Source organism: Micropterus salmoides, unplaced genomic scaffold (assembly GCF_014851395.1).
Source record: "Micropterus salmoides isolate LMB-PRFRI ecotype aquatic unplaced genomic scaffold, ASM1485139v1 Ms_hic_scaffold_1, whole genome shotgun sequence".
Taxonomy (NCBI): domain Eukaryota; kingdom Metazoa; phylum Chordata; class Actinopteri; order Centrarchiformes; family Centrarchidae; genus Micropterus; species Micropterus salmoides.
Window position 1 is genome coordinate 62,292,152 of NW_024040040.1, and position 11,473 is coordinate 62,303,624.

Genomic DNA, 11,473 nt, shown 5'->3' on the forward strand with positions numbered 1-11,473 from the left:
TATATTCATAATAAACAAAAAGAGAGGAGCCACCTCAGGAATAAGACTAGCCTTGTTCTATATTTTTGTAATTGTCAACTAAACAATAGGGCTTTACAATGAATCAAAATTTTATCAAAATCGTAATATGGCCTACTGCAAAAACCAAAAAAACTGACTGTCCGACGGCAATGACGTAATTAACAGCGCCTAAATAACGATCGGAGTAGTGTCCGAAAGTGTTGTGTTAATAATGTGAGTGAGCTCACTATATAGTGCTCTACATACAACTCCCTACATAGGGGGCTGCCCGAAATCGGTGTGTCCGAAGTGTGCTTCATTTCAATATATTTTTCAATGAAAATAAAAATAATGCTGAAAAAAATTTGCATCGCAAATCACATCGCAATTGCAATATCAGTCTAAATATAACATTCCATATTTTTTCAATATCGTTCAGCCCAACGGTCAACAAATTAAATGAAAAGAACAAACCCAACAGTGTATTACTGTTTTAATAGTTTTCGGAGGCACAGAGGAATAAGATTTATCAGGCTTTGATAAAGACACAGTACTTGTTAGTAGATACAGTCACAGTGGGCTTTTGTGCTTTCATGTGACTTGTTGAGAAGAAGAAAAATATAGAATATCACCAGCGAACTCTAATTAAGTAAAATATAATAAGTGGGATGCAATCGTAGGCGTTACAGATGAAAACTTGTACACGCCTCACCTCTTTTCTGGACCCAGCCTTCCTTGACGACGTTCTGGTCGCTCATGGTGGCTTCTCCTCGTCACCAGCTCTCCCAGTGTGGTGACGCTGAAAGGGCAGTTGTCAGGGGTAGGGGGGTAGCGGGACAGTTTGTTCGGCTGAAGCTCAGTCAGCCTCCCGTCTGACCGCTTGACCTCCGACCTCCACCCTAACTCCAACCTACCTGCGCCCCCTCTCGCCTGACTTCAGATCTGTCAACTTGTTCTCCACTGGGCTGTATGACCCTATATTGTCTCTCTATCGTTCTCTTTCTTTCACTTTCTCTTTCCTGCTCTCGCCCTGCCGACCCACCCTGACTTTCTCTTGCTGTCTTCCTTCTCTCTCTCCCCTCCTAGTCTTCCTCACCTCTTTTAGTTGTTTTTTTTTTCCTCCCCTCTTTCTCTCCCTCCCTCCTTCTCACTCTCTGCTTCTCAGTTCTCTTCAAACTTCTTCTTCTTCTTCTTCTTCTTCCTCTGTGTTCAGGCGCTCCAGCGGTGAGTCAGCCTGGAAGGAAACAGAGGCAGAGAAATGAGAAGGCAGAAAAAAAAAAAAAAACAACAGAGCAGGTCAGTGAATAGTTTCCTTCGCACAGCAAACACAACAGGCCGCCACTTATTGTTCAGAGCCTTAACACACTTCCTGCCTCCTTACCTCCTTCTCCCCTCCTTCCTTGGTTCCCTGTCATCTTCACTAACTCCTTCTTTTCCTTCCTATTCATTCCAGTCTGTACTCACTTCTCCAATATTTTTTTTTTACCCTCCCTTCTATCTCCTTCCTTCTTGAGCTCCCTCTTTTACCGGGCCCTACTTTCCTTCCCTTCTCTCCTTCCCCATTTTCCTTGCCTCCTCTTGTCAGTCACCCCCTCGCATCTTCTTTTCATCCTCCCCTTCGTTTGTTCATTCCCTTCCTCACTAACTCCTTCTCCCTCTTGCATTGACCTAAACTTTTTACCTCCTCTTTCGCTTCCTTCCTTCTTTCTCACCTTCGTTCACTGCCCCCCTTTCCCTCTTTCCCCTTTCTTCATCACAGAACTCTCACCTCCATCCTTCCTTCCTTTTCCCATACCTCCATCACCAGTTACTACTCTGCTTCCCTCTCCACGTTCTCTCATTCCTTTATCTCACCTTCTCCATTTTCCTAGCCTCCTCACATCCCCTTCTCCCTCTCTCCTTCCTTTGTCCTCTCTACCTTTTCACTATCTCCTTCTCTACCTGCATCCTTCTTCCTTCCTTCTCTCCATCAGTCCTTCCCTAACCACTTCTCCCCAAACTCTTTATACCTCCTCTTCTCCTTCCATCGCTCCCCGACTGGGTCCATATCCTCTTTCCATACATCCGTTAGGCCTATTTCCTTCATTCCCTTTCGTCGTCCCTCATTTTCTTCTTCCTAACAAAAGTCCAGTACCTCCTTCACCTCCCTCTCTCTCCTCTTCCATCCATCCTTCTTCACCAACTCCTTTCTCCTCTTCCCTTTTGATGCCAGCCTCCACTTCTTTTCCTGTTCCACTTGTTTGTTTTATTCAATTACAAATTCCAGCATTTCACTCAAATGATTTGCTGCTTTCCATTTTCATAGGACAGTAAATAAAATATTTTTGGGTTTTATGCGGTTGACCAGAAGGTCACGTCACGTCACTTTGGGCTACAAGAATCAACCAATAAATTGAGAAACTAATCTGCAGTGATAATGAAAATAATCGTAAGTTGCAGATTTTGTATATAGTGTCCTATCGTCCAGTCCTCTCATAGCCATATCTTAGCTATTAGTGATTATCACTTCTTCCTTGAGTGTTTTTGACCAAAGCTCCACCACCCACAAATACAACAGGTGTCAAGAGACACAGTGAGAGAGAGATTTGCATAATTTCCAAAGCGCAGACAACAGAACAGTAACACTGTACTTGGGGCCTATTTTCCCAAATTTGCAACATACAGGCGGTGATTTGCAACATGAGACCTTTCCTTGTGTTATGTTTCATTAATGAAAATAAATGCCGTATATGCAACCCATGCAAGAGCTTTGTAGGACTTGCAAGCGTGACACTCAATTTTTCATTTTTTTTTTTTCATTTTTCAAAACCACTTTTGTGAAACAGACCAGAGGAAATTCCAAGAAGAGCTCTCATAATTGTTTCTTTCATTTCCCCTGGACACAAACGAGCTACTTTTAATACTAAGGTGAGACCAAAGGTTTTTTCTCCTACTTCTCAAATTCAAATTATACTGCATTTCCAGCTCTATATTGTAGTTCTGTGACTCAGCATCTGTCATAAACAAGCTCTCGATGCTTCTGTTTCTTTGAGACCCAGCCCCCTCTCAAAGCCCACTGTCTTCTGATTGGCCATTGTCTAATGTGTTTACCAGGTTGCTGCAGGGACAGGTCTGCATGTTCCTTCGAGGGCGTGGCCAGCATTCTCTGCCTGGAGCAAATGACCATATTTGGAAATCCGGCTCGGAATGACATCATACCGAGCCGTTAGTAGAAAAAACAGTTCAAAACAGAGTGTTCGGGATCAGGGGGATATCTGAGGTTTTGGCTCGCAGGGATTTCTTTTTAATACTTTTACCTCATCATTTGAAACTTTGGTCATGTTTAATATGAACATCTGATATTGTAACATTATAGAAATGCTAGAAAATATGAATAAACATAATAGGTCCCCTTTAAATATGTGTAATTTAAGTCTCCTGAATGTGGATCAGAAAATACTTAACTTGTATAAATGTTCAGGTACTTGCACTTGAGTATTTTCATTTTAGGGGGCTTTAAACTTTTAATCATTAATATATTTAAATATTAATTAATTAAGCTTGAACAAACACAAGAACTGAGATACTATCATACAGAATGAGCACTTTTACTTTTGATACTTTAGTACATTCACTATTGAATACTTAAATACCTTTACTTGAGGAGAAGTTTGAGGACTTTTATGGTAAATATGGTATTTCTTCTTTTCTTAAGTACAGGAACAATGTATTATTGTCAAAGACAATATTTACTTTCGGTACATGTTGGATGGTCCAGTGGCAGAGCTGTTACCCTTACAACAGAAGGTCCTGGGTTCAAATCCTGTTTAAGGCGTGTCGTTTTCTTCTCCTAATGACAAAAAAATTGCCATTAATGAGACTGTGAAAAGTAACAATTATGCCTCCTGCTGCTAAACGCTCTCTCTCAAGTATTTTTCCTTGTGAATTTTAGGAGTAGCATATGAGAAACAGGTTGGACCACACTGAAACTAAAATTAGGCTGAAATGAAAATCACAATGTTGTTTCCTGAGCTGTAGAAAAGCCACCATTGAGCAATAAAATTTCCTCTGGGAGTCCCCTTAAACGCTCTGGGGGAATCCCTACACCTGACCTTCTTTGTCCGCTTCCTCCCTCATCTGTTGTCACACCTCCCCTTGTTCTCTCCTCTCCTTCATCCCTTATTTCCATTCCTTTACTCCCAAACGTTCCCTTTGCCCTCACTTCACCCCTCCTTCTATCTATCATGTCTTCAGGTCTGCCTGTCTATCAGCTGACCACCCAGCACAGACCAGCAGGTGAACAGCAGACAGACTCTGAACACACCTGTTTTACAGCAGCAGTTCTCCTAAAACCATATTAAGATCACACATTAAAGCCAATGACTCCTGAATTGACGCACAGACTCCAGTGATGCACGATATAAAGCATCATATCTCGGTTTCCTGCCAGGGACTGACTTTTACTGTGAAGCAGTAGCAGGAATTTACAAGACAGCTAGCTTATTGCTTGTTCAACATTTGTCCTACATCTAGAAGGACCTATAAAAATAAATATTTGTTTTTAATGGAGGCCTGTGACCTCAGTCTGGGAACCAGTGTCCAAAAATAAACAATAAAGTTATAAATAAATCACATATATTCCTAATGCTTGCACAGCCACTGGACAATGCATTTCCATTTCCCACTATTCAACTCATACTGTAGTTTCAGACCATCAATAAGCTGCAGACCAAACGCGCTGAAAGATTTGTAGCTGAAACATACTTGAGACTTTTCTACAGTACCAGATGACCCATTTAAAAGATATGAGTTGCAGGCTTTGTACCCAAACCAACGAGCTAGGACATTAATCACATACATTTTCTGTTTAGGCCTCTCTTACATATACAGTAATTGAACAAATGTATAATCTGTTGCTTTGTTCCAGCTGACAAACCAAAAACTGAAATACTGAGACAGAAGCGCATATGTCAATACTTCACATGTCTTAACTTGAACTGCTTCTTTCTAGTAGTTTTGTCCTTCGGTCTCAGTTTATGGCTGGAACTGTTACCAAATTTTCCAAGAGCCATGGATTCATTAAGACCCGTGCGTTTGGATTCTACATATCGGTTCCTAATGTTTTGCATATTTCAGTGGCGCTCCCGATTGAACTGCAGTGAGCATTTTACAGTCCATCAAAGTGTCTCATATCTGCCAGGAGCTGCTACGCCGACCTAATGTCACCTCATTTGTTACGCAGTACGTCAACAAAGCATGAAGAAGAGAGTCCTTCTGTTTCCATTCCTGGCCTCCAAAGTTTGGCTTAGCTTCACTTAAAAAAGAGGATGATACAGCAAAATGCAAGCAGCTTTGGCGCGAGATAGGAAGCAGCTCCAACATGACGAAGCATTTACTTCAACACGGCGTGAATCTGAAGGAACGCACCGCATTGAACGTGCCGCCCTCTCCCAGCTACAATGACGCCCCAGACCCAGCTATCCCTAACAGTAGCAACGTCTCAGGTACAAAACACAGGTGAGCTGACGTTCACCTTTTATACTGAAGGGAAACCAATGATGGCTACAAATGAGTCCCCAGAGACGCCCCTCTTGGACAGAGACTCCTTTCACTTTAGCTATGAAGGGAAAGATGAGCAAGGAAGAGGATGAAGGTCACCGAGCGCTGACTAGATCTGTGGTAAAGGAACCAGAACCCAGATTCAATATGAACTGGATTCGATAAAATTTCAACAATATACAACCCTAATTAAATACAGTATGTTCTACCGTTATGCATCACATGAGACCAAACTCTTCACATGTGTTAACCAAGAACTGAAATAATACATTTTGTCAGATTTAACATACAGATTTTTCAGGATCATTATCTTGGGACAACAGATCTGTAAACAATAACATGTTAAAATCACATCGTCGAAATATGATTCTGTTCAAACTCGATAAACAATCTAATATCATCGCTGAGCAAAATACAGTGACAAGGCGTTTAAATTTTTAAAGTTTAGTCTCACCATCACAATGATAATTCATAAATGATTTTCTTGTAATATATCACATATCACATAATTGCCTATGTAAGTCCAACTCCTACCAAAAATGCCTTGCCTGCATGATTTTAGAGGTAAATGTTTCCTGTTCAGTCTCTCCAATACCATGGTGATTCACAAATAATTTTCTTGCAATATATCATAAATCACACACATAAAACTTCAATTAATAGCCCTGGCTTTTATTTGCTTAAATCACTGATTTACACCTACATTTGGGACAGACTTTAAATTAATTTACCATGCCAGTAAATTTCAATGAATAATACTTTGGTGCTCAATGATTTTATTAAATGAACTGAACTATTGAATTGCGGAGAATCTAACGATGTGTAGCATGTCCATATTGACAAAAGTTTAAACATTTATATTGATATGCGCAATCTAATGAGCTTATAGCTTAAGTGGGCGATCTGGTGGGCTTCAAGATGTTTTCTACATCCAGAGAACTTCTCTAAAAACCAGACCAGGCTTCTAATTGAGACCTGGGTTTATTTCTCAAAATGTGTAGCCACACCAGCCCAGTGAAAGGGACAGGCGTCTTATTGGGACTAGGCTTTTAATTGACAGTAATTGCCTATATAATGTCAATAAGTCCCACTCTTACTAGTATTTTACAAGGAATTTAAGTTTTTACAGTAATAAAACTAGATTTTTTTGATAACAAGTCAAACTAATTTTTCTCCCCCATACATTTAACCATCTGCTAATGGCTAGCCTTTCCTGTATAATTTAATACATCATGGATAATAACCACCTTCTCCATATTGACTAAATCATAATTTGACATTTATGCACCAAGCTGTAGTAATATAAAGATGCTGGAAAATGTTTTTGGTGGAAGACTAGCTATGTTTCCTTCAATGCACAGGGACACACACACAACCACACCGTCAATGGGGAGATCCAAGGCTGGAAAACAAATGTGAGCCCTCCAATGACAACAAAAACAATGGCTGACAGGAGCAGCCGTTGTGTTTCAGAAGCCGGCTCAGAGGTGCTGCGGCCCTCGGTACCACACAAAACACCCCGCCGCCTCTGATTTATCGGGCCATGATTCGGGGTCCTGCACCGCGCACACACAAACAAACAAATACTGAAACAACAGCTTTTGTTTCAAGGGCGTGTGGTGTCATTATCTGTTACATAACAACATCCGCTCGGCGTGCTCCTTTTTATTTTAATGGGCGAGACGCGAATAAATAAATGTCTGGCAGACTCTTCAGTGCCGACTAGTTTACTGTTTGAGACGATAAAATATTTGGCTCCCACGGTGTGAAACGGCTGGGAGACGGGTTGTGTACGCCAGGCTGGCCTTGTGATGGCCCGGCTGGAGGATGCGAACTAGCCAGGGATGCTAGCGGGGTGGAGAGGAGGAGGAAGGATGGAGGGAGGGAGGGTGATGCTACCGCTAATGTTAGCCGGCTAGCTTAGCTGGCTGACTCGCATAGCAAGCTAACAAACTGACAGTCGTTGGAGCCGTTTGACGTGGTGTTATTTTAGCATCTGTGGTTTTCTTTAACGTTATTCATCTCGGACAAGAGACGCGACGCTGTTTTTAAAGGGATGGGGAGACATGGGAGATGGGGGGAGGAGGGGTAGGAGGAAGAGAGGGGCGGGGAGGTTGGGGTGGGGTGGGGGGTGTCGTTCATCACGGAGATGGGCCGAGGCCAGACGGACGGTACCGTTATCATTACAAGCCCTCCTCCCCTCCCTTCTGCAGCAGCATCCCGGCGCCGCATCCCCTTCCAGACTGGCGAATGACGAAGCAGCAGCAGTCCAGCTAACAGCAGCTAACTAGCTAACATGCTAACCTCCGCTCCCACCCCGCTCCGGGCTTCGACACAAACCCGCTCACCGTGCCCCCAAAACGGCGAACCCAACCGCCGCTTCCCTCCTCCCTCCTCCTCTCCCTGCTTCCACACGCACAGCTTCCACTTCTACCCACAACACGTTGTGCCATATTAGAATAATAATAATTTCACCTGGTAGTCGAAGAATGATAGGGAAGCCCCCCTCCTCTTCCTCCTCCTCCTCCACCTCCTCCCCTCCTCCTCTATGGGCACTGGAGCATCCAACGGAGTAACGTCCGTCAGTGGTGAAAGCAGGAGGAGGACAGCGATGGATCCATAGCCGCTGATGTCCAGGCCGAGGAAGCCGAAAAGAGGAGGGTTTTTTTGTGTGTTTGTCCCAGACAGACAGAGACTGCGGCGGCGGCGACGGCAGACAGACACACGGACAGACAGACAGACCCGCTCGGCTCCTGCTCCCTCCGAAGCTCCGCCAGGAAACCTCGCTCCTCGGCTCCGAGTCGGCACGTCACGTTCAGCCAGATCTGACTGGGAGGACTCCTGCTGCCTTCAGGGGCTGTCGGAAATGTTCACACAGTGTCTCTCTCTCTCTCTCTCTCTCACACACACACACACAGTATAAATAAATTAGACTAAAATAAAATACATACTGATAAACAACAAGATAATAAATTATTATTAAATGTATAAGAAAGCATAAAGTACCCTAGCTCTAACTGTGAGCCTGTGAACTGTGTAAAGAGTCCTGAATAAAGTATCTCCATTAGGGCTGCAACTACAAGTTCACTGTCACTATCAATTATATGATATGTAATCTGATATTTTCATTATTACTATGTGTGAAATAGTGAAAACGGATACTCTCTTACTCTCAGAACTGATTCAATTTGCTTGTTTTGTCCAACCAACAGTCCAAACCCTAAAGATTTACATTCACTCATTTGGCCGATGATTTTATCCAAAGCGATTTCAATCCAAGAGAATTGTAAGGGGATAGAAGAAGAAGAGCACAGGAAGTGCAAGTAGGAGGTTAGGGGTTGGAGTTGTTATGAGAGGAAGTGTTTTCGGAAGAGAGCTTCTTGAAGTCAGAGAGGGACGCCCCTGCTCTGATGGCATGTGGCAGCTTGTTTCACCATCGTGGTGTATATATATTCACTTTATTATCATATAGGAGAAGTAACAACAGCAAACACTTGCAAAGCTGAAACCAGAGACTGTTTTGGTACTTTTGCTTAAAAAAATGACCAAAAGGATTAACCAAAACAATCCAACATTTTTATGGACAAATTTTAAGCCTTGTCAGACGTCAGACAGTTTCAGAGTTTAGTCCACCCTTGCGATGCTGGTGTATTTACAAACTGCAAGTAGTTCTACATCTACTTGTGATTAACAAATTCCTTGACTGTCTAGAAATAAACAAAGCTGAGGATTTGAAAATGCATGCGGCACAGAGATAACATGTATAGGTTGTCAAAACTATGGTTAGATGGTCTAAAACATGCCCGTCTTACTGTCCAAAAAACACTTGAGGATGCAGGTGACTTAAAATTTTGATTTTTTAAAAAAGAAATAAAGATTTCTGCTTTAAGTTGAAGAAGAATATCAAACCTGCTAAAACTTGATACTGAGAATAGATCATGTTCGTGGATTTGACAGCATGGACAGCGCTGTTAGTTCTGCCTGAAGGTTGTCATGTCTTGTGCAGGACTGAAATGAGGAAATTACTACATACTGTACACATGAAAATGCCCGTAGTAATACTTTTTTAACCCAGTTGGTTTCACATCACAATATGACTTGCTGTATCATGACATTTTGATGAGCTACAACTAATTATTATTTTTAGTAATCTCTTGAGAGTAAAAGCTCATTCTTGACCTTGGGAAAACAGTATAGTTTGACTTTTTCAAATTATTTTTCCAGTTAATTGATTTGTTGTTTAGCCTACAGCATGTGAGAAAATAGTAAAAATATTACCATCACAGTCCCCCAGAGTCAAATTTATTGAAATTATTTGTTTAGTCAGACAAAAAACCAAAGACATTAAATTTACAAGAGAAGATATAAAAGAGAGAAAAGCAAGAAATCCTCGCATTTGAGAAGCTGTTAGGATTTTTTGCCTGAAAATTGCGATCAATCTTATTAAAATAATTGTAGATTTATTTTCTGTTGATCATTTAATTGATTGACTAATCATTTGAGCTCTATGTATTTACTATTACTAATATTTACGATTTGTCTCTTACCATGTCTGAGTCTGTGGATGTTCTTGTACTTTACGAGGAGTACCTGAATGCAGCATCTCTCTCCTCATGGCATCCAGGGCTTTTGTTGGTCCCCAGCTTTTGTTGTCTCTCTCTCTCTCTCTCTCTCTCTCTCTGTGCTGGATTTATGTGTCCAGATTCCGTTCAGTTATAATTCTCCCCCCTCTCGTCCACAGCACAGATATCAGGTCTTCTTATTTATCCACTGGAGTAACTCTCAAACCAACCATGTGGTTATTTTGTACAAGTTTTTCCCCCCTGAGTTTTATACTGTCATTAATTTACTCAGGTTTAAATGTATAGCACCCCCCTCCAACCTCTATCCATCCCTCCCTCCCGAGCCTTGCTGTGAATGGATGCTTTGTTTGAGGACCCTGGTCCCAGTCTGGCTGCAGGCCTACATAGCTGCTGCTGCTTTGCATTAATCAATTACAGTCTGTAAAATAACAATTCAGTCCACACTATCAAATGAGACAGTTTGTGGATATTGTTCAGAGGTGTCAATTACTAATTACAAACAAACTATACAAAAGCAACAAAAAAATGTAATTCAGTAATATACAACGGGAAACAATACCATTAAAATGTTTCCAACTTTAATTAATCATCTTTAGATATTGTTGCTTATAATTTGCTTATTACAGCTTCAGGTTTTTGTATGTATTAATTACTTTCTGTTTTATCTTTTTTTTTTTTTTTTTATAAATTTTGTGTTTTTGTGTGCTGTTCAGACAGAAGAAGCACTTTAAAGTAAAACCCATAAGGCTCTAATAGCCTGATGTGATGAGCATTTGTTTTTTATTTCATAGACTGTAAAATAACATAAATTAAAAAAATATATTGATATAGTTTTTTGGATGTGGAGATTGAGCCATAATTGGCGTCCACCTTTTGCCACTCTTGAGAAGACCCATTTAATTATATATATTATCAATGCCAGGAAGTGCGGGCGGAAACATACAGCGAGAGTTAAGAACTATCTTATAAAGAAGAAGTGATGGTGTGGCCCCCGACAGGACCCTGATCTCAACATCATCGAGTCTGCCTGGGATTACATGAAGAGAGAGAAGCAGAAGAACTGTGGGGAGTTCTCTCCGAGCTGTTTGGGCCAACATACCTGCCGAGTTCATTCGAAAAACTAAGTGCAAGTGTACCTAGAAGAATTTATCCTGTTTTGAAGGCAAACAGTGGTCACACCAAATATTGATTTGACTTAGATTTTTCTTCTGTTCACTCACTTTGCATTTTGTTAATTGATAAATATAATCTAGTGTTTCTACTTTATAGCATTTTCCCACATTTGCCTAAAACCTTCGCACAGTGCTGTATATAAAAACCAAATAAAAATGTTCCCTTCTCACCACTGGTGG

The 11,473-nt window shown here is 41.3% G+C and overlaps 1 protein-coding gene across 1 annotated transcript in view; it reads right to left on the minus strand.

The window, feature by feature from the left end:
• akt3b (v-akt murine thymoma viral oncogene homolog 3b) overlaps nt 1-8,449 on the minus strand; it is a 33,437-nt gene extending 24,988 nt beyond the window's left edge. The window contains exons 1-2 of the mRNA XM_038712288.1: nt 8,014-8,449; nt 713-1,234 (exon numbers count right to left, since the gene is read on the minus strand). Of these exons, the coding sequence (XP_038568216.1) occupies nt 713-758 (46 nt within the window). The 5' untranslated portion in view covers nt 759-1,234; nt 8,014-8,449. The remainder of the gene's footprint in view (nt 1-712; nt 1,235-8,013) is intronic.
• Between the last annotated feature and the right edge of the window lie 3,024 nt (nt 8,450-11,473).